We start from the raw sequence: 24,264 nt of genomic DNA, 5'->3' as shown, positions 1-24,264 counted from the left end.
TCCCTCAGCTCTTCAGCTCAAGGCGAGCGCTCTACCACTTGAGCTACAGCGCCACTTCCGGTTTTCTGGTGGTTTTATTGGAGATAGGAGTCTCACGGTCTTTCCTGCCCGGGCTGGCTTTGAACCGCGATCCTCAGATCTCAGCCTCCTGAGTAGCTAGGATTACAGGCGTGAGCCACCAGCGCCCGGCTTGACTGTGAATTCTATGAGCTTTAAGAATACAACTATTTCTCCCACATTGGGTGATATGTACATTTCCTGCTTTTTGCTTAGTGTAAGCTGTTCTCGCATTCCCTCCTTCCCATCGCTGCTCTTGAGTTGCTAAGTTCATTTTCATCAGTGGCCAGTGCAGCTGACTGACTTAATGGCCATTAAAACAGTCTGATTCTCACTGCGCATGGCAGAGACTAAAGGTCTGATCTGAGAATAGTGTTGAGCACACATTTGGAACTTTTGTTTGGTTAATGTTCTTCAAGAGGGAGTCCATGTTACATAAAACACTTACCTTTTTCCTCTGTGGTGGGTTCTGGGGGGCAGATGGAACTCCGTCACAGGCGCGATCACCACCAGGTGACATGGATCCACGAGAGAGGTCTTTCATGAATCCATGTTCATATCTGCTGGAAAACCCTTCTGCAGGGGAACAATATCCCCCGTCCAAATGCAAAGGCTTCCTATCCCCTACTAGGGGAGACCCTCTATATAATCCATCTGCTCGAGGCATAGCGTTCAAAGGGGAGTAGGCATACATCAAGTTGAACTCTGTCCGAAATGCCTGGTCCGAGTTTCTCACAAGACTTTGAGGTCCATCTCCACTCCTACTTGGGAAGCCAGTCTCTGAGGTGGGCCCAAGAGAGGGATGAGGAGCCAGGTCAGAATGACTTGAGTTAAGCATGGAAGGTCTGTCAGCACAGCTGTTAGTGTTGGAGTCATGATATCCTACTTTTGTTAAATCCAGGTCTTTTCGGTGACAAAGCTGAAGAAAAAAAAAAAATCAATGGAGACAAGGGGCAGGGGAGAAAGGAAAGTCAGAAGGAAAAAAGGGAAGAGCAAGAGGGGCAAAGGTAAACAAGGAAAGGTAAAAGGGATGGAGGCAGAGGAGAGAAAGTCATTAACATATGTGGAAGTCCCATGCAGCAACAGTGTATATAAGGCCAGCTTACTAAAGAATCCCGGCCGATTTCCCAAAATGCTTTGAAGTCTTTTTGGATGAGAATATTGGGGAGTCAGAATTAGGTGCCTATTTTGCCTGCCTGGCCTTTCACCAGGCTACTCAGTCACTTTGTACCTACACTAAGGGGGCTGGTGGTATAATCAGGGATTTACCTGAGCACCATGCATACTATACACAGGGGTCAAAAGATAACTGACTTCTGAAATTATTCATTCTCAGATTAATACTGATGGAAAGTGGGAGAGAAAAAGGGTGGAAAAAAAAACAAAACAGAAAGTAGATGAAAAGGCAAGTACTTAAGTTACTGGTTCAGTAAAGGAAAATGGTATTAAAGACACCAACCAACCAGTTCTTCACTCACTTCCACTGTGAAATAGGTGTGTTTCTCATACAACTTTCTGGCCATTCAATTCTCTTTATTCTCTCATATATACCAACATATCACAAGACTACTATGCCCATCACTGAAGAGCATGTGAAATGTTGCAAAACTAGAACTCCACCTACAATTTGGTTAACATTACAAGATAACTTGAGCTTTTTCCATCACTAGGTCAACTGTAGCCAGACTACAAAACTGGTACCAGAAACCCAAATACCACACCATGTCAATCAACTGATGCTGAGAAGAAAATGAGCTGAACTTTCCTAGTAAGATTGGAAAATCTCTAGTAAGCTACTAGAAGGAATAGCACTCACCCCTTAAAAGTTCATGTCACAATGGTTTATAAAATCCTACTGACAGAGAATCTGATTCTCATGAAGTTTAGTCAAATAAATAAAAATATGCATACACACACACACACACACATATATATATTTAAATTAAAAATGATGGGGTTAAAGTTGAGTTAATTTTTGAAGGGTAAGGAGACTAAAACATTCTCTGCAAGAGGAAAAAATTCCATGTAGACTAAGAGTTAATAATTACTACATTCACCCAAATCATAGGGCTAAAGTGTGAATTTAGCATTTCCATAGCAGTAGTTCTCAGTTGATGTTCTAAGAGGTATCGTTCATTTTACAACTATAAATAACCAAGTCACGGCAGAACAGAGAAGTGTGACACAAAAGCCATGAACTGGTTTAATTTCCCTGTATGTCAGACCTATGAAGAAGTGGAAATACAGGAAAGCTGTGAGGCACAATGATTTGCTTTCAAGAAGAAGCTGGTCAATCTATCAACCAAAGTCAAAACATCTGTTACAGAGTTGTCACATTAACCCTGAAACAAGGCATGAGTCCCTGTCCAACTCTTCCAATGTAAGCTGCCCAATTAATACTAGTAGATAATGCTTACCAAACACTGAACTTTCCTTAATTGTTAAAGACTGTCACACATTAATAGCCTTTAAACTTGACTTCTAGATTCCATTCCTTCTTTCATAAAACTCTTCAGCCACCCCTTCCCCAGTTAACAACAGAACAAGCCCCATCACATACACACAGCTACTTATCGCCTCTGTCTACGTCCATAATTCCAGTGTTACACAGGAAGATTCGTTCAACTTTCAGTGACTAATTGGCCGCCCTCCAGCCCATTACCCGACTCACTCAGAATCCCAACCCTCCCACACACTCAGGAACACACTCATGCACACATTCACGCACACTCAGCCTCCAAGTGTGACTGAGATGGTGTGATAACTACCTCGGGTGACAGGGACTCGGGCCTATGCGCAGGGGAACTCTCAGGGGAGGATATGCTCTGGAGGAGGGAAAAGCATCTTGTTATTCATCTACTCCAAGAAAAGAAGCAAAACAAAACAAACAAAAAATAAGAGCAAGCATAGATGTTAGCCACAACTTTTGTTGGTGGGTGGGATTAAGAATGCGTAGGGGAAATGTTTAACTTCAGAACTCATCTCAGTGGACAGAATGACTTGTTAAAATGCTTCCTGATTATCTTGAAAGCATTTTAGGTTAAACTGGTTATAATATTTCATGCTGTAAGTAAACATTTCAAGCATAAACTAGGGAAAATTAGATAAAAACTTAAGTGTCGTATTTCCTTGTATTTTTAGATAAAAATTTAGCAACCTACAATCTTTACTTTTTTTTTTTGGTCGTGGGGGCTTGAACTCTGGGCCTGGGTGCTGTCCCTGAGCTCTTCAGCTCAAGACGAGCATTCTACCACTTGAGCCACAGCACCACTTCCGGCTTTTTCTGCTTATGTGGTGCTGAGGAATTGAACCCAGGGCCTTATGCATGCAAGGCAAGCGCTCTACCACTAAGCCACCTTCCCTGCCCCACAATCTTTATTATTGACAGCTATTCTGCCCCTTAGTCCTCTTCATAAGAACCCTGTTCCTTCACCTCACATCCCTTCTATTGGTCAGCATGTTTCACTCTTACATGCTTCAGCCCATTACTGTTATTCTGGAAGATTACTCAGCATGCTGGGTGACTGTCTTGACAAAGTAGAGGAGATGGTCAGAACCTTCTTGAATCAGTTATAGAAAGTGCGAATGAGAGAATCCATATTCACAAGCTGGATGTAATTTTTGGCACAATGTAATTAGACCTGAGCACTTCTATTATGGTTCTTTTGATTAACATACACTGTACTTTTGGGAACACAGGAGGAAAAGGAAGCATGTGTATGTATATTTGAGAGTCCTTCAGACCTATAGACAGTAGATTTTTAATCTGAGGCAACATTTCCCAAACAAATAGTGACTGGATAGCAAGCTCTTAATGAGGAGATAGGAATGACAAACAAAGCGAAAAGGGCTAAGGTAAGGGAAGGATTCCAAATGTGTAGAACATGCAGCTGTTGCCTGGTGGCAGACCATGCTGTGGTAGGATTAATGGGCTGCTTCAGCAAAGCAAGAGAAAGGTGCTTGCTTCATGCTTTGTATATGTCAGACAAAGGTGAGTATGGAACTGAGGGCGGGAAGAGAAGGGAAGAGTTAGGCTGGTGAAAAGGGGAGATTAACTGAATCTGCTTGACTAATGTTGTACCTCCTCTTCTAAAGACTTTCCCCTGCAGGTTTTGCTTTCCTTTGTGTATCTCCTTACCTTAACACTGAAGATGTCTCAATATTCTAAATATTATATATATATATATATATATATATATATATATATATATATATTTTTTTTTTGGGTCCGGTCGTGGGGCCTGAACTCTGGGCCTGGGTGCTCTCCCTCAGCTCTTCAGCTCAAGGCTAGTGCTCTACCACTTGAGTCACAGCGCCACTTCTGGCTTTTTTTCTTTTTGCTTATGTGGTGCTGAGGAATCGAACCCAGGGCCTCAGGAATGCAAGGCAAGAGCTCTACTACTGAGCCACCTTCCCAGCCCTCTAAATATTTTTTGATTAAAAAAATATTCTTCCCAAAACAAAGCTGGTATTTACTTCTGACATCCTTTGGACATTTCTCTGAGTCATGAATTTGATAGAAAAAAGTCTTGCTATCTACTTTTCTGCACTGCACTATAGCAAAAAGTGTTGCTATTAGAACAGTGATGAGGTGAGGTTGTTTATTAGATGAAAAAGGCCACATTTCCTTAAATCACAAATTTACAATAATGAATAATACATATCTTCCCCATTTGTCTTCTATTAAAGTGTTTGAACAATGCTTCATTACAATCACAGTTTTCTTTCTTTCTTTTTTAAACCATGCATAGTAGTTTCACAGTTAATCTGAATGCTATAGCTAACAGGAAATGTGCCAAGTCCTAACCTTGCTTGTTTTGGAACAAGATTTAGCTACTAGTTTCAGTAATTTTACAAAAATAAAACTTGTTTTAATTAAGTATGTAATTCTATTCTTATAATTTGATTGATTTCTAGGGAAAATTTAGTCTTACGATTTCTTACTTTATATAAAACTCAAATTGCTGCAAGGTGCTGATGGCTCACACCTGTAATTCTAGCTATTCAAGAGGCTGAGAACTGAGGATCATGGTTTGAAGCTAGCCTGGATAGGAACGTCTCTGAGAGATTCTTATCTCTGATTAACAACGCAAAGAACAGAAGTGGAGCTGTGGCCCAAAGCGGTAGAGCTGAGCCTTGAGCAAAAGAATGGGACAGTGCCCAGGTCCTGAGTTCAAGCCCCATGACTGACAAAAATCAAAAAACTGGGCTGGGAAGGTGGCTCAGTGGTAGAGCGCTTGCCTTGCAAGCTTGAGGCCCTGGGTTCGATTCCTCAGCACCATATAAGCAAAAAGAAAAAAAGCCGGAAGTGGCGCTGTGGCTCAAGTGGTAGAGCGCTAGCCTTGAGCTGAAGAGCTGAGGGACAGCGCCCAGGCCCAGAGTTCAGGCCCCACAACCGGACCCAAAAAAAAAAAAAAAAAAAAATCAAAAAACTACCATATTCTAACTAATAACTGAAAAGCCAAAGATAGAAAGGTCTGAATTAGTTGGTATAATATTTGGCTAAAAAGAATACCACAGGAGACAGGGATGGGAGGAGAAAATGGGGAAAGTGAAGGAAGGGGTGACACTGACCAAAAAGAAATGTACTCATTACCTGACTTATAAGCTGGCAACCTCTCTGTATAACATCTTTATAATAACAATAAAGTTGTTCTTTAAAAAAGAATACCATAAAGAACTTGACAAAAGTTATTTCCCTAGGTAACCATAAGGTTGTTTTTCCACATAGAGAGAAGTCTGTCTCCAAATCAAGTTTATATGTCTAGTGATATATACGAAACATATAGCTCTCTCAGTGTTGTTTCTAGTTTCTTCTTTATTACTTAGATAGAAATCAAGGTATTTTTAATGTTAGAACTGGAATTTGAACTCAGTGCCTTATATTTTCTTGACTGGGGCCCTACCACTTGAGCCTTACCTTCAGCCTGGTTTTTGTTGATTATAATGGAGATAGCGACTCAAAGACTGAATTTTCAGCCAGGCCTGGCTTCAAGTTATGATCCTCTGGGTATCAGCCTCCTCAGTAGGTAGGATTACAAGCATAAGCCATCCATACCTAGCTAAATGCTGGGTGTTTTAAGTGGTCAGAACAAACTCTACTGAGAAGGATTGTCTATTTAATTAATTACAACTTAAAAGCAACTTGTAGTAGGTTTTTCTTTTGGCAATATATGGGTCTGAACTTATGAGTCTTAGGTTAGATAGGCAAGTGGCCCTAAACATTTCAGCTACTCCACTAGCCCTTTTCTTGTTAGCTTTTTTCCCTCTAAGATAGTGTCTTGCTTTATGCTTGGGCCAGCCTGCACTGTGATCCTCCAATTTAAGCTTTGTTGCACTGCTGAGATACAGGTGCAGGACACTTTGTACAGTCCTGGTTATTTTGGCCTACGCTGGACTTGAATTGCAATTTCTACCTCAAAAATAGCTTGGATTATAGCTGCAACTGCATCTGAATGGATGGATTTATTAATACACATTGAATTCTATTAAAACATTAATAGTGACAATTTCTAACAATCCAAACAATGATAGTAAGTTTGCCTTTCTAGTCTTGTCTATTTCTCATTCCTAATACAGTGGGGAAAACAAACAAACAAGCAAACACCCCCCTCCCACATTCATCCTAAGTACCTGAATAATCACTAAATCTTTGCTCCCTGAGGCCACAATAAAAATACAAAACAACCTGGGAAAGATACTGCACTCATTTAAAGGCCTAGACACAGAAAAGATAATCTTAAGTATACTCTGAGCTCTCAGGTTGGTGTCACTAATGGGTACCTACAGGTACCTAGAAGCCTCTTTGACCAAGATATTCAGTAAAGATAAAGATTCAGCATGTTTACTACCCAAAGCTAAGGACATGTAGGGACTGACTGCATGCCAAAGACAGATGAGTGAGAGCTGTTAACACTTCCTAATCTGGGAAGTACAGGGGTGCCAAGATGAGAGGCTACTAGGTAAAGAGGCCACACTGACTCTGGAGTTTCCCACTCTTGTGGTGAGATGGGAAAGGAAGACAGTAAAGAGACATTTGAAATGGCATTGTATTTGAAATGAGGTACAAATGATAACTTTCATATCTGGCACTCCCAACAACAAAACCCAAATCACCTCAAACTGCAGAGGAGTGTTGCAGCGACTAGCAGTAGTAAGAGACGTGATTGGCGAGAACATGAGGCTGTATCCATTTCGACACTCTTCTTCTCCTGGGTGAGTTTGGCCAGGGGTAGTCAGTTGGGGGCTCTTAGAGCCTGAACTGGGAGGAGGTGGTGTGACTGGAGACAAAGGCCGAAGTAACTTGGTGACATTCTGCTCCATTAAATAGCGAGACTTCCATTTCTTTAATGGGCTCAACAAATCTGGGAAATACAAATGTTCAGTGAGAGTTGAATCACAGCTTAATGGGAGGCTTCATTAAAACCATTATCTCTTCAAATAAGACTAAAAGACTGAAGAAATACACTGAAAATAATTCTCAAAGCATTATGTCTAAGAGAAACTCCAAATGAATCTGTCAGTCCTAATAACTAATGCCTGAGAAGATATAATCTATCCAAGAGCCAAAAATAAATTTTGAGCAAGGCACTGCTGGTTCATGCTTATAATCCTAGCTACCCAGAAGGCTGAGATGTGGTGATTAAGATTGGAAACCAGCCTGGGCAGATATCCATGACACTTTCAGAGAAAAACACTGTACTAATACGATTTAATTTGAACAAATTATCATCATTTCTATGTTAAAAGAGAGCAATCTATAGTGTGTAAAGAAAAAGTTTAAGTACTCTAGCTCCAGTGTACTTTTGTGCTATTAAGTTTAAAACATCAATTAAATAATAAATCTCATCATCACTAGAGCATAGTGAAAACCGTGACCTACAAAGCAATGTATGTGGACAATATTTCACACAGATTTGCTGAGGACTTTTACTTTCCTGCCTGGGTTGACTCTAAACCTTGATCCTCAGATCTCAGCCTCCTGAACAGTTAGGATTACAGGCATGAGCCACTGGCACCAGAGGCTGCTGAGGACTTCTTATAATAATCTATTCAACTTGATAAGAGTTCTATGGGTCAGCAAGTTTTTCTTCTGTATATTTCATGGATTTTGATTGAATTCACCTTGTTTATAATACTTGCATTTCTCTCCTTTTAAAACAGATTTAATGGATTTCATTCTATTTTCATATCTTGGTGTATTTTTATGTAGACTTCTTTCTGGAACATTACATTGATCTCATTGACTCTTAGTCTTATCTATAGTGCTCAGTAACATTCTCTCAGAAATACCTGTAAGAATAGCTGACAACTGGGAATTGGTGACTCACACCTGTAATCCTAATTACTCTGGAGACTGATATCTGAGGATTGTGGTTCAAATCCAGTCCTGGTATGAGACTCTTATCTCCAATTAACCACCAAAAACCTGGAAGTGGAGCCGGGGCAGTTTTGAGCAAGAAATCCTAGGGACAGGGGCTGGGAAGGTGGCATGCATGAGGCCCTGGATTCGATTTCTCATCAGAAAAATCTGGAAGTGGCACTGGCTTAAGTAGTAGTATGCTAGCCTTGAGCTGAAGAGCTGAGGGACAGCACCCAGGCCCAGAGTTCAGGCTCCAGGACCACCCCCCCCCCCAAAAAAAAAACAAAAAAACTAAAACAAAATAAAACAAACCCATACAAACAAAACAAAACAGAAATCCCAGGGACAATGACAAGGCCCCCCGATTTCAAATTAAGGACAGGCACATGCGCACATACATGCGCACACGCGCGCACGCGCACATGCACACACACACACACACACACAATTGCCTATGATTCACTATATTTGTGTGTGTGTGTGTTCTGGTTTTTAAGGAGTGACTTGCTTTGGTAGCCTTAGATAACCCTGAGCTAGCAATATAGAAGCTGGCTTCAAATTTGGAATCCTGTCTTAGCTGCCTGAGTGTATATCCCACAACACCTGACTTACCATTTACTTTTTAAGTGGAAGCATGGAATTAATATTACCAAAGTTTAACCAGCATAAGTGTTCAAATCTTTTCCTATTACACATGTATTCTGATGACCAAAAACGTTGCTCCTACATATTTCTGTACTTGCTTTAGGACAAATGGCTACACATAGATAATTTTAACAAAAACAATGCTTACCTACTTACTATAAATGTATTCTCTTTGTGTGTGTGCGTGTGCACATGCTGGTAGTGAGGTTCAACTTCAAGAGTCTAATGCTCTTACTTGGTTTTACCTCTGCTTCCAACTTTTTCAGTAAAAAATTAATTGGAGATAAATCTCATGGACTCTTCTGTCTGGGCAGCCTTTGATACTTAGATCTCAGCCTCCTGACAGGATTACAGGAGCACGCTGCCAGCACCCAGCTATGTACTGATTCTTGTGTGAACTGTCTGCTTATGTTCATAAGAGTACATTCTACCAATATGTTAATCTTTTTATTCATTTATAAGGAGTATCTAAATAATGATACCTCTTAAGTGTTGCTAAACAATGTTAACAACAGCCTGGCCCAGGTGGTTCATGCCTATAATCCTAGCTGATCAGTAGGCTGAGATATGAGGATCTTTGGTTTGGAATCAACCCAGATAGAACTGTAAGACTTTTTTTTGTTGTTGTTGATTGTGGGGCTTGAACTCAGGGCCAGGGTAATGTGATGTCCCTGAGCTCTTTTGCTTAGGGCTAGTACTCTACTCTACCACTTTGAGCCATAGCCCCACTTTCATTTTTTGGGTGGTTAAATGGAGACTTTCATGGGGACTTTTCTGCGCAGGCTGGCTTGAGCCCTGATACTGAGATCTCAGCCTCCTGAATAGCTAGGATTACAGTTGTGAGCCACTAGCACCTGGCTTGCAAAACTATAATACAATTAGCAAGCAAACATTAGGCAGGTGCAGTGGCTTAGGCTTGTAACCACAGCGATTCAGGAACCTGAAATCTGAGGCTATACATTCTAAGCTAGCCTGGGCAGAAAAATCTCCATGACTTTGATCTCAATTAACCAGCAAAAAACTGAAAGTGGAGGTGTGGCTCCAGTGGTAGAATGCTAGCTTTGATTTAAAAAAGCTAAGCAAGAGCATGAGGCCCTGAGTTCAAGGCCCAGGATTAAAAAAAAAAGGGGGTGGGGGAAGAGGAGGTTGGCTTGAAGCAGAGTGACAGCAGTAAGCAGAGCTAGAGTACAAAAGCACCAGAGTTCAAGCCCCAATCTATCACGAACACACAATATTACAAATATGCTGGGTGCCAGTGACTCATTTCTGTAATCTTAACTACCCAGGAGGCTGAGATTTGATTGTGGTTCCAAGCCATGTCAGCAGTCTGTGAGACTCTTCAGTTAACCACCAAAAAGCCAGAAGCTGAGCTATGGCTCAAGTGATAAGCTCAGGGACAATACCCACACCCTTAGCTCAAGCTACAGGCCTGGCATTAAAACAAACACCACAACCAACCCCCCCCCCCCCCCCCCGCCCAAGGTAAAAAAATTGCAAATAAACTTCCCCAATTTGCTCTTTGCCTTTAAATTTTATATTTAACTGAACCACTTTACAAAAGACTACAAAAATACCAGCCTATTCTTATTCTAGTAGGTGTTTAAATTTTCACCTTAAATATTATTTATAATTTTTATTTTTAGAGTGCTAGGGATTGAAACCAGGGGACTTACACCTTACCTTAAAACCAGAGCAAGCACTCTAATTCACTCTGCTCTGCTCTACTCACCCTACCACTAACTACTAACACTAATTTAGATTTTAACTCAAAAGTTAACATGTAGTTCTTTCTAGGAACATAGTACAGGGGAGTGAACTTAGGGCCTGGTACTTTCTGCCTCTATCCCAGTCCTTTTGCACAAGTATTTTGTGTTTTTCTTTAAACTGGCCTTGAAGCACGACCCTCCATCTTCCATCTATGGAGTAGCTGGGATTATAGGTGTTTGTCACAATATCTAGCCCCAAAGTTTGAAGTATTGACATTTTAAGCATATGAAAATGATTATTTTTTGCTATTCACATGCCAAATAACTAGTACCTTCTTTGCAAATCTTTAGTTGTTATAAGATTATCCTATCACTAATTATTTAAAATTTCAGTTATTTTATTAGATTCTTAAATATATTGGATTTATGTGTGAATATTGGCCTGTCAGCTTACCATAAAATATGGTATCAATAAGGACATATTTTAAGTTTGAGAAAGGGTTCTCACTGTGTAGCTTAAGGCTAGGTAATAGGGAGGTACCAAAATGCCAGGCAGTATCGACACATTTTATGAAATTGTTAGGGCTCTTCTAGTTAGTTATATTAATTGCTCCAAAATATTTTGGTGATTCTAAATATATACTTTCATGTTGATGAAGTGTAGTAACCATTAGTTATGTGCACACCAACAAAACCCTTGTGATTTTGATGTTTTAAGAAATTCAAGCTGGGCCTCGGTGGCTCATGCCTGTAATCTTAACTACTCAGGAGGCTGAGCTCTGAGGATCGTGGTTCAAAGCCAGCCAGGACAGGAAACTCTGTGAGACTCTTATCTCTAACAAACCATTCAGAAAACCGAAGTGGCACTGTGGCTCAAGGGGTAAAGCACTCGCCTTGAGCTGAAGAGCTGAGGGACAGTGCCCAGTAATCTGGGGATTAGAAAGTTGGCCTTATCTCATTACAAGCCTTGATTTACATCTTTCTTTCTTTTTTTTTTTTTTTTGTCGGTCGTGGGGCTTGAACTCTGGGCCTGGGTGCTGTCCCTCAGCTCTTCAGCTCAAGGCAAACGCTCTACCACTTGAGCTACAGCGCCACTTCCGGTTTTTCTGATGGTTTATTGGAGATAGGAGTCTCACGGTCTCTCCTTTCCGGGCTGGCTTTGAACCACTATCCTCAGATCTCAGCCTCCTGAGTAGCTAGGATTACAGGCGTGAGCCACCAGCGCCCGGCTTACATCTTTCTTTACTGAAATATGCTATACTGCTAATTAGATTTACTTTTCACTATTTTAGTCTTTCTTTTTTTTTTTTTTGGCTAGTCCTGGGACTTGAACTCAGAGCCTAGGCACTGTCCCTGAACTTTTTTTTTTTTTTTTTTTTTTGTCGGCTGTGGGGCTTGAACTCTGGGCCTGGGCGCTGTCCCTCAGCTCTTCAGCTCAAGGTGAGCACTCTACCACTTGAGCTACAGCGCCACTTCTAGTTTTCTGGTGGTTTATTGGAGATAGGAGTCTCACGGTCTTTCCTGCCCGGGCTGGCTTTGAACCGCGATCCTCAGATCTCAGCCTCCTGAGTAGCTAGGATTACAGGCGTGAGCCACCAGCGCCCGGCTGTCCCTGAACTTTTTCATATTCTTTTTTTTTTTTTTTTGCTTTTGGTCCAGTTGTGGGGCCTGAACTCTGGGCCTGGGCGCTGTCCCTTAGCTCTTCAGCTCAAGGCTAGCGCTATACCACTTGAGCCACAGCGCCACTCCCAGTTTTTTTCTTTTTTGCTTATGTGGTGCTGAGAAATCGAACCCAGGTCCTCAGGCATGCAAGGCAAGTGCTCTACCACTGAGCCACCTTCCCAGCCCCTATTTTAGTCTTTCTAACCTCTCACTCTCCCTGTCTCTCTCTGCTGATAACAGGACACAGTTCTCTACTGATGTTATTAACTTGAGAAAATGTTTTATTTTGTGTAACAACCACACTATAGGTCTTCATTGGTTTTGTAGTTATTTCTCTTGTCTTTTCTAGAAGGATCAAATTAGTTGTATATCACACACACACACACACACACACACACACACACACACACACACACACACACACACACACACACACACACACACACACACACACACGAGTTTCTCTGTGTAGCTCAGGATTGTGCAGAACTCATGGTCCTCCTACCTTTCTCCTGAGTGCTGGAAATACAGGTGTGTAACCACCATGCTTAGCTTTACATAACCCTTTATATTAGTATTTATACTTTTGTGGTGGTGGGGAAAGAGATGGGGGGAAAGTTCCTTTGGCTAACAAGTTAAAATAACTAATGATATCAACAGTAGATTTACTTAATAATCTATTTTAAGGGTTAGTGAATTTTACAAGGAAGGTAACTGCTACTTTTTTTTGAACAATTTTAATGTTCAAAATATGCTATTCTATTAAATTTTCAATAGTCATCAAGCTATTACATTCTCTTCCTCATTTGACATGCTAAGAAATTACATTAATTCATTTTCCAACATTAACATTATTTAGACATTTCTAAGAGAATTAGTCATCTTTGTGCTACAATGTTCTAAGAGGCTTAAACCAATTTGATAAAATAATCAATAATTTACTGTTTTGTGATGATGGAAAATGAACCCAGGGCTTCATGAATACTAGGCATGCTTCAGCTAAATCCCCAAAGAATAAAAATACTATACACTATTCTATCAAAATGTGGGGGAGGGCCGGGCGCTGGTGGCTCACGCCTGTAATCCTAGCTACTCAGGAGGCTGAGATCTGAGCATCGCGGTTCAAAGCCAGCCCGGGCAGGAGAGACCGTGAGACTCCTATCTCCAATAAACCACCAGAAAACCGGAAGTGGCGCTGTAGCTCAAGTGGTAGAGCGCTCGCCTTGAGCTGAAGAGCTGAGGGACAGCGCCCAGGCCCAGAGTTCAAGCCCCATGACCGACAAAAAAAAAAAAAAAAAAAAAAAAAAAGTGGGGGAGAAGTGGTTGCTACACGACCAGCCTGGAAAGGACTGGGCAGGACTCATAATGACGGGTAGCAGTGAGTGTTTAGCTTGAAACCCCTTACCCTCTGCCACAGCCACATGGGATGACTTCCATAGCCAGAAACAAAGCATCACTACAAGGTTGCTACAGGATTTGTAATGCTGGGAGTGGAGAGTGTCTGGTCTGAAACTCCTCTTGAGCTTGCTACAGCTGCAACACCTAGTAGGGACCCACTGAACTGTCTGTGTCTCTCTGGGTAGGATACTGCCAGTCATAGAGAATGGCAGGGACTCATCAAAATGTCTATGCCCCTCTGTGTAAGACACTGGTGGGCACAGCAAATGGCAGCAACCCAGTAAACCTCTTGTGCATCACTACACAGGACACCAATGGGCATAGCACCTGGCAGGGAATCAATATACTGCCCCCCTTCTTCTTGCACGGGACTTGATGGGACACTGTGACCATCAGGGACTTAATAAGCTCCCCATACCTAGTTCCATGAGATACCAGTGGGTATGGTGCTCAGCAGTTACCCAGTAAACTGCATCCCATCATGATTAAACTTAGTATCTAAACAGAATGGCTTCTACAAACCCTGAACGCAGATGCATTAAATCACCAGGAAAGGTCAGGACATTCATGAACAATTGCGATGCCTCTCAAAAACTAACAAGTCAGGAGAGAAATAGAAGAGAGGAAAAACAAAATAATTAAAGCAATGAGAAAATTGGTCAATGAAATGAAAGAGCAGATCTAAGAACAACTGGACTACACAGAGAAGTGATGAAGAAAATGAGGACCATCCAAGACCATGTTAACAGGATAGAGACTATTTCAAAAGGAGATGAAAGTTGACACTGACAAGGAGATCGACACCATAAAAACTTCAACAAAGGACACAAGAAAAAACAACAAAAGCTTGGACGTACAAAAGCTCTATGTCCCTATTACAAAGCACAGCTGAAAGCATAGACAATAGCACAAAAGTTGAAAGGGCATCAGAAACAGAAGATACAGCAGAGAAAAGTCAAAGGCATGGAAAAAAATACTAAGAAATAGCAAAGGGACATTCAAGAATTAGCAGATTTGGCCAAAAGATCAGATTTATGCATACTTGGGGTAGATGAAGGAGAAGAATTAAAAACTAAAGGCATCAAGTGCCCTATTCACCAAAATAGTAACAGAACACTTCCCAACTTCAAGAAAGAGAAGATCTATCTGACAGAGGTATATAGAACTCCTCATAGACAGAACTAGAAAATACTTCTGGACATATTACTATGGAATTTCCGGGCTTAAAAAAAACAACTAATATTAAGGCAGCAAAATCAAACAGGGAATTTATTGCAATGGAAAGATTAGAATACCTGCAGATTTCTTCAAAAACTATGAATGCAAGCAAGGCCTGTGGTAGTGTAATTCAAGCTTTGAACTACAATTGCTAACCCAAACTATTGTATTCAGCAAAACCATCATTCACAATCGGTCGAGAAACAAACATTAGCGTTCATGAACTTTTTTTTTTTTTTTTTTTTTTGGGTCCGGTCGTGGGGCCTGAACTCTGGGCCTGGGCGCTGTCCCTCAGCTCTTCAGCTTAAGGCTAGCGCTCTACCACTTGAGCCACAGCGCCACTTCCGGCTTTTTTCTTATGTGGTGCTGAGGAATTGAACCCAGGGCCTCGAGCATGCAAGGCAAGTGCTCTACCACTGAGCCACCTTCCTAGCCCCGTGTTCATGAACTTTAAAAAAGTACTGTAAGGGGCTGGGAAGGTGGCTCAGTGGTAGAGTGCTTGCCTTGCATGCCTGAGGCCCTGGGTTCGATTCCTCAGCACCACATAAGCAAAAAGAAAAAAGCTGGAAGTGGCACTGTGGCTCCAGTGGTAGAGCGCTAGCCTTGAGCTGAAGAGCTGAGGGACAGCACCCAGGCCCAGAGTTCAGGCCCCACGACTGGACCTCCCCCCCCCCCACAAAAAAAAGTCAAAGAAGCACAGTAATGAATAAAAATCACTAGAAGACTAGCAACACAAGAAGAAGGAGGAAGCAGCAAACTACAGGATAACAATGCAATGGCAGCCAACACAAAGTATTTCTCCATAGTAATGTTAAACAATAGTGGGCTCAATATCAACAGACAACAGACTTGATCAAAAACCAAGAACACTTCTCACAGTCAAAGATAAGCACAAATTCTGAGTTCAGGGATGGAAAAAGATCTGTGCACATATACTCTGCAAAAAGGTAGGAGTAGCTACACTGTTACCTGACAAAATAGACTTCTCATTTAAAGCAGTTTAAGAAGAGACAAAAGTCACTACATATTAATAAAATGATACACAAAGAAGAAATTACAGTGGTCAATATAAATAAACCAAACATGTAGTACCTCATTAAGACATTAAATAAAGGGCTGGGAAGGTGGCTCAGTGGTAGAGTGCTTGCCTTGCATGCCTGAGGCCCTGGGTTTGATTCCTCAGCACCACATAAACAAAAAGAAAAAAGCCAGAAGTGGCGCTGTGGCTCAAGTGATAGAGTGCTAGCCTTGAGCTGAAGAGCTGAGGGACAGCGCCCAGGCCCAGAGTTCAGGCCCCATGACCGGACCCCCCCCCCCAAAAAAAAAAGACATTAAGTAAACACTCTTAAGATTTACAAAAACTGACAGACCCCAACACAACAGTGGGAGACTAACATCCCACTCTCACCAAAGGACAGGTTCACCCAACAAAGGATCAGCAAAGATGCATCTGCATTAAATGACACTATAACCAACCAAATGGATTTAACAGACACTCAGCAACCACACAATGCACATTCTTCTCAGCAGCTCATGGGAATCTTCTCTAAAACAGATCATATCCTAGGACATCCAACAAGTCTGAGCAAATAAAAAAGGACTGAGATAACTCCCCACATCCTATCTGAAAACAACAGAATTCAATTAGCTCTCAATAGCAAAAAATTCTATAGAAAACACTCAAACACATGGAGACTAAACAACACACTGTTGAATAACAGGTGGGTCAATGAAGAAATAGAGGAAGAAATCAGAAAGTTTCTACAAATGAAAATGAATTTGCTTCCCTAGATTTTTTCTTTTTTGGCAAAGCTATCATCTCAAAGCTTTCTTCTTTGCATGATGAGCATCTATAAGGCATGATGACCATCTGCTAGGAGCACAGGGCTGTAAAGGTTCAGGAAATGCAAATGACATTTTTTTTTGGGGGGGTCCGGTCGTGGGGCCTGAACTCTGGGCCTGGGCACTGTCCCTTAGCTCTTCAGCTCAAGGCTAGTGCTCTACTACTTGAGCCACAGCACCACTTCCAGCTTTTTTCTTATGTGGTGCTGAGGAATCGAACCCAGGGCCTCGAGCATGCAAGGCAAGCACTCTACCACTGAGCCACCTTCCCAGCCCAGGAAATGCAAATGACATTATGAGTCTGCAGGCATTTGTCTCCAACGGCTTCACTCATTTCCCAGCCCAATACAGGGGGGGGAATCAGGAAGACTGAGTAGCTCTGTCTTATGGAACAGGCATCTCAGGTTCCAAAAGATCAGCTGGATGGCTCCATTTTAACCTACTTTTATCTAAAGACGTGTCAGGGACTGACTCACAGATAAGGCCACAGAGAATGAAAAAGACCTATTGGGACAAAGGTCAGATGGTTGTGAGGAGGCAGACAGGCTGCAACCCATGCCAAGCATCTCTGAATGGTGTTTCCAGAGGCCTGGGTGCATGGCGGCTGGCTGCCCCTGCCGTTTACATCAGCCTTTCACATGGATTCTTCTAACATCCACTGTACCTTTTTTTTTTTTTTCCACTTTTAAGATGATGATAACACACTGCTCAAATTGTGTAACGTATACAAAACACCAGGGCAGTATAAAAATGTTTAGAGCAGGCCATCTTTTACAGGACCAGGTATGGTGGTGTGTATCTGTAATCCCATCTACTCTGGAGGCAGAAATAGGAGAATCTTAATCTGAGGCCTTCAGGGCAAAGGCAGGACACCTACCTGAAAAGTTGACAAATATAAGGACTTGCAAAGCAAGCATCTATTATGAATTTCAATTTCCAGCAGTGTCAAAACATGTTTTAAAGAAGACCCTTTCAACTGGGCACCAGTGGCTCATTCCTGTAATTCTAGCCACTTAGGATGTTGAAATCTGAGGATTACTGGTTTGAAGCCAGACAGCCTGGGTAGGAAAGTCTGTGAAAGGTATCTTTAATTAGCCACCAGAAAACTGGAAGTAGAGCTGTGGCTCTAAGTGGTAAAGCACTAGCCTTTGAGTAAAAAATCTCAGGGACAGGGTCCAGACCCTGAGTTCAAGCCCTGTGATAGAACACCGCCCCCTCCCCCCCACTGCAAAAAAAAAAAAAAAAAAAAAGAGACCCTTTTCCCTTTCAACATTAGAACTTACAGGCATAGGTAGGAACTTTTTGAAGAGTTCCAGGGACACAGCAAATGGGGCAGAGACTTGATAAATGGGATTAGATCAAAACAAAAAGTTTCTGGATAGCAAAAGGAATAGCTACTAAACTAGAAAGACAGCCAATAGACCTAATACCCAAACAAGGAGCTCAAAAAGTTAACTCCCATCTCCACCCAAACTAAGAAACTAATCAACAAATGAGCAAAGGAGCCAAAGAGAGACTATTCAGAAAAAGAATGGCAGATAGACACAGTGGAAATGCTCAAAACAACTTTGAGATTCCATATCACTCCAGCTGGATTAGCTTAATTTCAGGAATTTGACCAACAACAAATGTTGGTAGGAATGTGGGGAAAAAGGAGTAATACTGCACTGTTGGTGGGGATGTAAACTAGTATAACCACTCTGGCAGGTGGTCTAGAAGGGTCTCAAAAAAATAAACACAGAACTTCCCTATGAACCAGTCACAGCACTCTTGGGTGTTACCTAGAATGTTACAAGCCAGGAAGCCATAAAGACACTTGCAGAGCCATGTTCATTCACAATAGTGAGGTTATGGAAACAGCCCAGATGCCCTATAACAGATGAGTGGATCAATAAAATGTGCTATTTTAAAATGGAATTTTACATATCCATTAGAAAGAATAAGATTATGTCATTTGCTGGGAAATGGATGGACCTAGAACAAACCATGCTAAGAGAGGTAAGCCAGTTTAGACAGACAGACAGACAGTCTGTAAATATATCTGGACATACTTACACACACTCTAGGCATTTGCACAGTCAACCAAAGGAGGCTACTCTCAGGGAAGGAACGCAAAGGTTCCTTTCATTCATTTCAATGAATTCCAGGAAATGGAGACATGTCTTTTTGTTGTTACTGAATTTTTCTTGGAGGGGTTGGGGAGGGAAAAGAGGCATAGAAAAGGAGGGAGGAAGGGTGATGCTATCATGCTATTCAGATACACTATGTGGAAAATGCACTATGGTTACATAGTGGGCAGAAATAGGAGGGGAAAACTGAGAAAAAGTGAAGGGAGGGGCAACACTCGAAAAAAAAGAAAGGTACTCGCTGGGAGGTAGTGGCTCACACCTGTAACCCTAGCTATGAAGGAGGCTAAGATCTGAGAATAGCAGTTCAAAGCAAGCCTGGGCAGGAAAGTGCTTGAGTCTCTTATCTCCAATGAACTACCTAAGAACCATAAGTAGAGCTGTGGCTCAAAGTGGTACAGTGCTAGCCTTGTACAAAAGAGCTCAGGGACAGCATGTAGGCCCTTAGTTCAAGTCCCATGACTGACAAAAAAAAAAAAATTCAATGCTTAAGAAATTGTAACCTCTCTGTACAATACCTTAGTAACAATAAAATTATATTTATAAAAAAATATGTGGACATTGTGGCTTAAGTTACAAATTTTATCACTCATTGACATTCTGAATGATTCAGGGATTTTTTTTTTAAACCTGTACATTAAAAAAAGAAATCTGGGGCTGGGAAGGTGGCTCAGTAGTAGAGCGCTTGTCTTGCATGCCTGAGGCTCTGGGTTCAATTCCTCAGCACCACATAAGCAAAAAGAAAAAAGCTAGAAATGGCATTGTGGCTCAAGTGGTAGAGCGCTAGCCTTGAGCTGAAGAGCTGAGGGACAGCGCCCAGGCCCCAGAGTTCAGGCCCCACGACTGGACCCCCCCTCCAAAAAAAAAATCTGAAGCTGGGCGCTGGTGGCTCACACCTGCAATCCTAGCTACTCAGTAGGCTGAGATCTGAGGATTGGGGTTCAGAGCCAGTTTGGGCAGGAAAGTCCATGAGACTCTTATCTCTAATTAACCACCAGAAAACCAGAAATGATGCTGTGGCTCAAGTAGTAGAGTGCTCACCTTGAGCTGAAGAGCTGAGGGACAGCACCTACGCCCAGAATTCAAGCCCTACGACCACGACCACCACCACTACCACCACCAACAAAAAAATTGAATCAGATAAACTTTTTTGGTACTGGTCTGTGGCTTCAACTCAGCACCTGGGCACTGTCCCTGAGATTTTTTTGTTCAAAGTTAGTGCTCTACCACTTGAGCTACACATTCACTTATGGTTTTCTGGTGGTTACCTGGAGATATAAGAGTCTCGTAGACTTTCCTTCCCAGGCTGACTTTGAACTGAGAAACAGATCTCAATTGTCTGAGTAGATAGTATTATAGTCATAAGCCAGCGTACTTGCTTGAGGCACTGAATTTAATTCCCATAACTGAAAAAAAAAAATGAAGTAGACAAATAAATTCAATAGACCTACAATTTGCTTTGGCAAAGAATTTAATTCAGTCTTTCCTTTTTTTTTTTTGGGTAATAAATTGGAGATATAGTCTCTTGGACCTTTCTGCCTAGGCTAGCTTCAAATCTGTTTTTTCTTTTGGTTCATCATGGGGCTTGACAGGTCGGACAAGGCCTGGGCGCTGTCTCTGAGCTTTTTTGCTTAAGGTTAGCACTCTACCACTATGAGCCACAGAGCCACTTCCGGTTTTCTGATGGTTAATGGACATAAAAGTCTCATAGATTTCCTGGCTTTGAATCTGGATCCTATTTCAGCCTCTTGAGAAGGCGGGATCACAACATGAACCATCACCAACGAGCAAGGATCTAAATCCTTTTCAATTTCCCAAGTGAAAACTCTTGAAGACTTACCAAATGTTTACACATTTCTAGCTATTCTGTTTCTTATTTATAATTCATTCTTATACCAATGTGCAAGAATTACTTGCTCTGAATTGGATGATCAACCTTCCATTTTTGTTTAGATTTTAAAAATACTTTTCCTTAAGCTAGGCAATGGCTCCAACCTATAATACTAGTATTTGGGAAGCTAAGATTGGGGAAGACTATGGCTCAATGCCAGCCCAGGCAAAATACTCCTAAGATCTCAATTCAACAAATTAAAAACTGAGCATGGTAGCATGTGTCTATTCTACTTCCTATGTGAGAAGTGTAAATTAGATTGTGGCCCAGGCTTGCCTGGGTAAAAAGCAAGACTGTACAATAACAAAGCAAAAGGGGTTAGGGGAATGTCTAAAGTAGTAGAGTAGTTGCCTAGCAAGTACAAGGCCTCAAGTTCAAAACACAGCAATGCAAAACAAGTAAAGAAACAAAAGCTCCAAACAAAACTCTCAGTAAGTTTGCTTCATACATCCAATTAAGTTGGTTATTTATTTTGTTACGTTTTGAAATAAAAAATTTCTGCTTCATTCACTTTTTTTTTTTTGGTTAATAAAGGAGCAATTTTATTGAGAAGGTTCCTACAATGATCAGCCAGGGCCGCAGCACAGGCTCGGGAGCTGATACTGCGACCTTCATTCACTTTCTTAGGACATAATTTTGTATAATTCACCTGCCATCTAGTGATGTCATTTAACTATTGTTAATAATAATTCTAAGTACACCAGTTTTTTATTTATTTTTTGGGGGTCCAGTCATGGGGCCTGAACTCTGGGCCTGGGCGCTGTCCCTCAGCTCCTCAGCTCAAGGCTAGCGCTTTACAACTTGAGCCATAGCGCCACTTCCAGCTTTTTTCTTTTTGCTTATGTGGTGCTGAGGAATCGAACCCAGGACCTCAGGCATGCAAGGCAAGTGCTCTACCACTGAGCCACCTTCCCAGCCCCACCAGTTTTTTATTTAGGGGCTCCTAGGGATAGGTCAGCATAATTTACACATAATGAAAATGAATCTATAGATGTATGTTGCACTATCCCTGGCTATAAATTTACTCTTTAATATAGATAATACTCATACTTTTTTTTTTGTATGTGTGCAGGTAGGGCTTAAACTCAGGGCCTACATGTTGTCCCTTAGATTTTTATTCAAGGCTAGCACTCTATCACTTGAATCACACCTCCATGTCCATCTTTTTGCTGGTTAATTGGAGATAATTGGATTTGCCTGCTCAGGTTGGCTTAGAATCATTTTCCTCAGATTTCAGCTTCTGTGTAGTTATGACCAACTTAGTAGTCATACATGACAGGATACTCTATTATGGGTCTGACATTTTATTAAGCACTCTATACACATTGTTCAGTCTTATTTGAATAATAAAGCAAATATAACTCATTTTATGAATGAAATTCAGACATTCAGTAATGTCATATAGCTGGTAAATGGTAGTTGGTATACCAATTAAGGCTGCTTTGATTTTTTTTTTTTGTAGTGTAGCAACTGTTGGACATTATTATCTCCTTGGTATTCTTGAAGAAAAAAAAACAGTAACAGAAAATTATCAAAAATATTTCCTCAGGACCACTACCTTTCACCAATATAAATCACTCATCTATTACTGCTTATTTATGTTGATACTTAAGGGCAAGGTGTATCCTGTGTTTCTCACTGCTTGACAGACTAGAGCAGAAGCTCAATTTTGTCAGTCATGGGGCTTGAACTCAGGGCCTGGGAGTTGTCCCTGAGCTCTTTTCACTCAAGGCTTGCACTCTAATACTTTGAGCCACAGGACCACTTCTGGACTCCTGGTGATTAACTGGAGATAAGAGTGTCATGGACTTTCCTGCCTGTGCTGACTGTGAAACATAAACCTCAGATCTCAGCTTCCTGTGTACCCTAGGATTACAGGCGTGAGCCATGGCCTATGTTAATCTTGACTGACTATATCTCCCTTACTTTTGATGAACAGAATATTTTAAACAAATGGTATCACTGGATTTATTGAACTGGGAGTGTAGATTCATTAACTTATAGAATATAATCCAATCTAGAAAAAGAAACTAAGTTAATAATTTAAAAAGTGGTGGGCTGGGAAGGTGGCTCAGTGATAGAGCACTTGCCTTGCATGCATGAGGCCCTGGGTTCAATTCCTCAGCACCACATAAGCAAAAAAGAAAAAAGCCTGAAGTGGCGCTGTGGCTCAAGTGGTAGAGCGCTAGCTTTGAGCTGAAGAGCTGAGAGACAGTGCTCAGGCCCAGAGTTTAGGCCCCACGAACGGACCCAAAAAAATAAAATAAAATAAAAAATGGTAGCATACTATTTTACCAAATAAAATCTTCAAAAAAGAGAAGAAAAATCAACAAAAGCAGAATCTTCATATAAAGCAGATGTTACTAGTAAAGCTTCCTAAAGTTTACAATAATTACTCAGCAAGTTAACAGAAAAAAATGAAGTAGTTTTTTTTCTTTTGCCAGTCATGGGGCCTGAACTCTGGGCCTGGGCGCTGTCCCTCAGCTCAAGGCTAGCGCTCTACCACTGGAGCCACAGCACCACTACCAGCCTTTTCTGCTTATTTGGTGCTGAGGAATTGAACCCAGGGCCTCATGCATGCAAGGCAAGTGCTCTACCACTGAGCCACCTTCCCAGCCCCATGAAGTGGTTTTTATGAAAATCCGAGATACTGGCATGGTAACTGTACTCATATATGAACTGTAGCATCTTATTTTAATTTTGGTGTTTTGTTTTAGTATTCAGAAAACTGATTTAGAGATAAACATATAGAAATCAGAGAGGACCGGCCTCCCAAACTTACTCTGGTGTTAGGGAGTGAACTAAGGACCATCAGAGAGGCTAAAAAGCAAGTGATTTTTTAAGCTAATATTGAAAAGGAAAACTTTGGTAAAAAAAAATACTTTCCCCAAATAAATTAAGATGGTATCAGAAGTGTGGTAGAGCACATTTGCAAATCCCAGCATTCAAGAGGCTGAGGCAGAAGTATCATGATCCAGGCAAACCTTGACTAGAGACCCATGTTCTCAAAGAGATGGCAACAATTAGAAGCCCTTCGAGTCATTGTGAAAGTGAATAGATCACAAGATTTTTCATAGCCATCTGGTTTAAAAATTCATGAGGACCTTAAAGGGTTTTTTTTTTTTGGCTGAATCTTGGGCTTAAACTGAGGACCTTACATTTGCAGAGCTGGCACATATCTGGCTAGTACTTTATCACCTGTGTCATGTCTCCATACCAGCTTTTTACAGGTGATTTTGGAGGTAAGATCTTTCAGACTTTTCTTCCTTGACTGGCTTTGAATTGTGATCATTCTATCTCAGCCTTCTGATTAGCTAAAATTATAGGTGTGAGCCACAAGTGAGGATTTTAAATTAG

General features: G+C 41.3%; 1 protein-coding gene across 16 annotated transcripts in view; it reads right to left on the bottom strand.

The window, feature by feature from the left end:
• Positions 1 to 24,264, bottom strand: part of LOC138824779 (histone-lysine N-methyltransferase SETD5) — an 85,112-nt gene that overhangs the window by 7,747 nt on the left and 53,101 nt on the right. For 11 of the 16 annotated variants that reach the window (XM_070019022.1, XM_070019017.1, XM_070019021.1 and 8 more), the window contains 3 exons: positions 7,174 to 7,421; positions 2,826 to 2,882; positions 506 to 976 (listed from right to left, as the gene is read on the bottom strand). In XM_070019022.1, coding sequence (XP_069875123.1) covers positions 506 to 976; positions 2,826 to 2,882; positions 7,174 to 7,421 — 776 coding nt within the window. The remainder of the gene's footprint in view (positions 1 to 505; positions 977 to 2,825; positions 2,883 to 7,173; positions 7,422 to 24,264) is intronic. The other 5 variants (XM_070019029.1, XM_070019031.1, XM_070019026.1 and 2 more) reach the window with 1 other exon arrangement.

The sequence above is a fragment of the Dipodomys merriami genome, unplaced genomic scaffold (genome assembly GCF_024711535.1).
Source record: "Dipodomys merriami isolate MVZ:Mamm:240054 unplaced genomic scaffold, mDipMer1.0.p SCAF_13, whole genome shotgun sequence".
Taxonomy (NCBI): Eukaryota; Metazoa; Chordata; class Mammalia; order Rodentia; family Heteromyidae; genus Dipodomys; species Dipodomys merriami.
The sequence above is the reverse complement of the archived record's forward strand: the minus strand, read 5'-3'. Positions and strand labels throughout refer to the sequence as shown.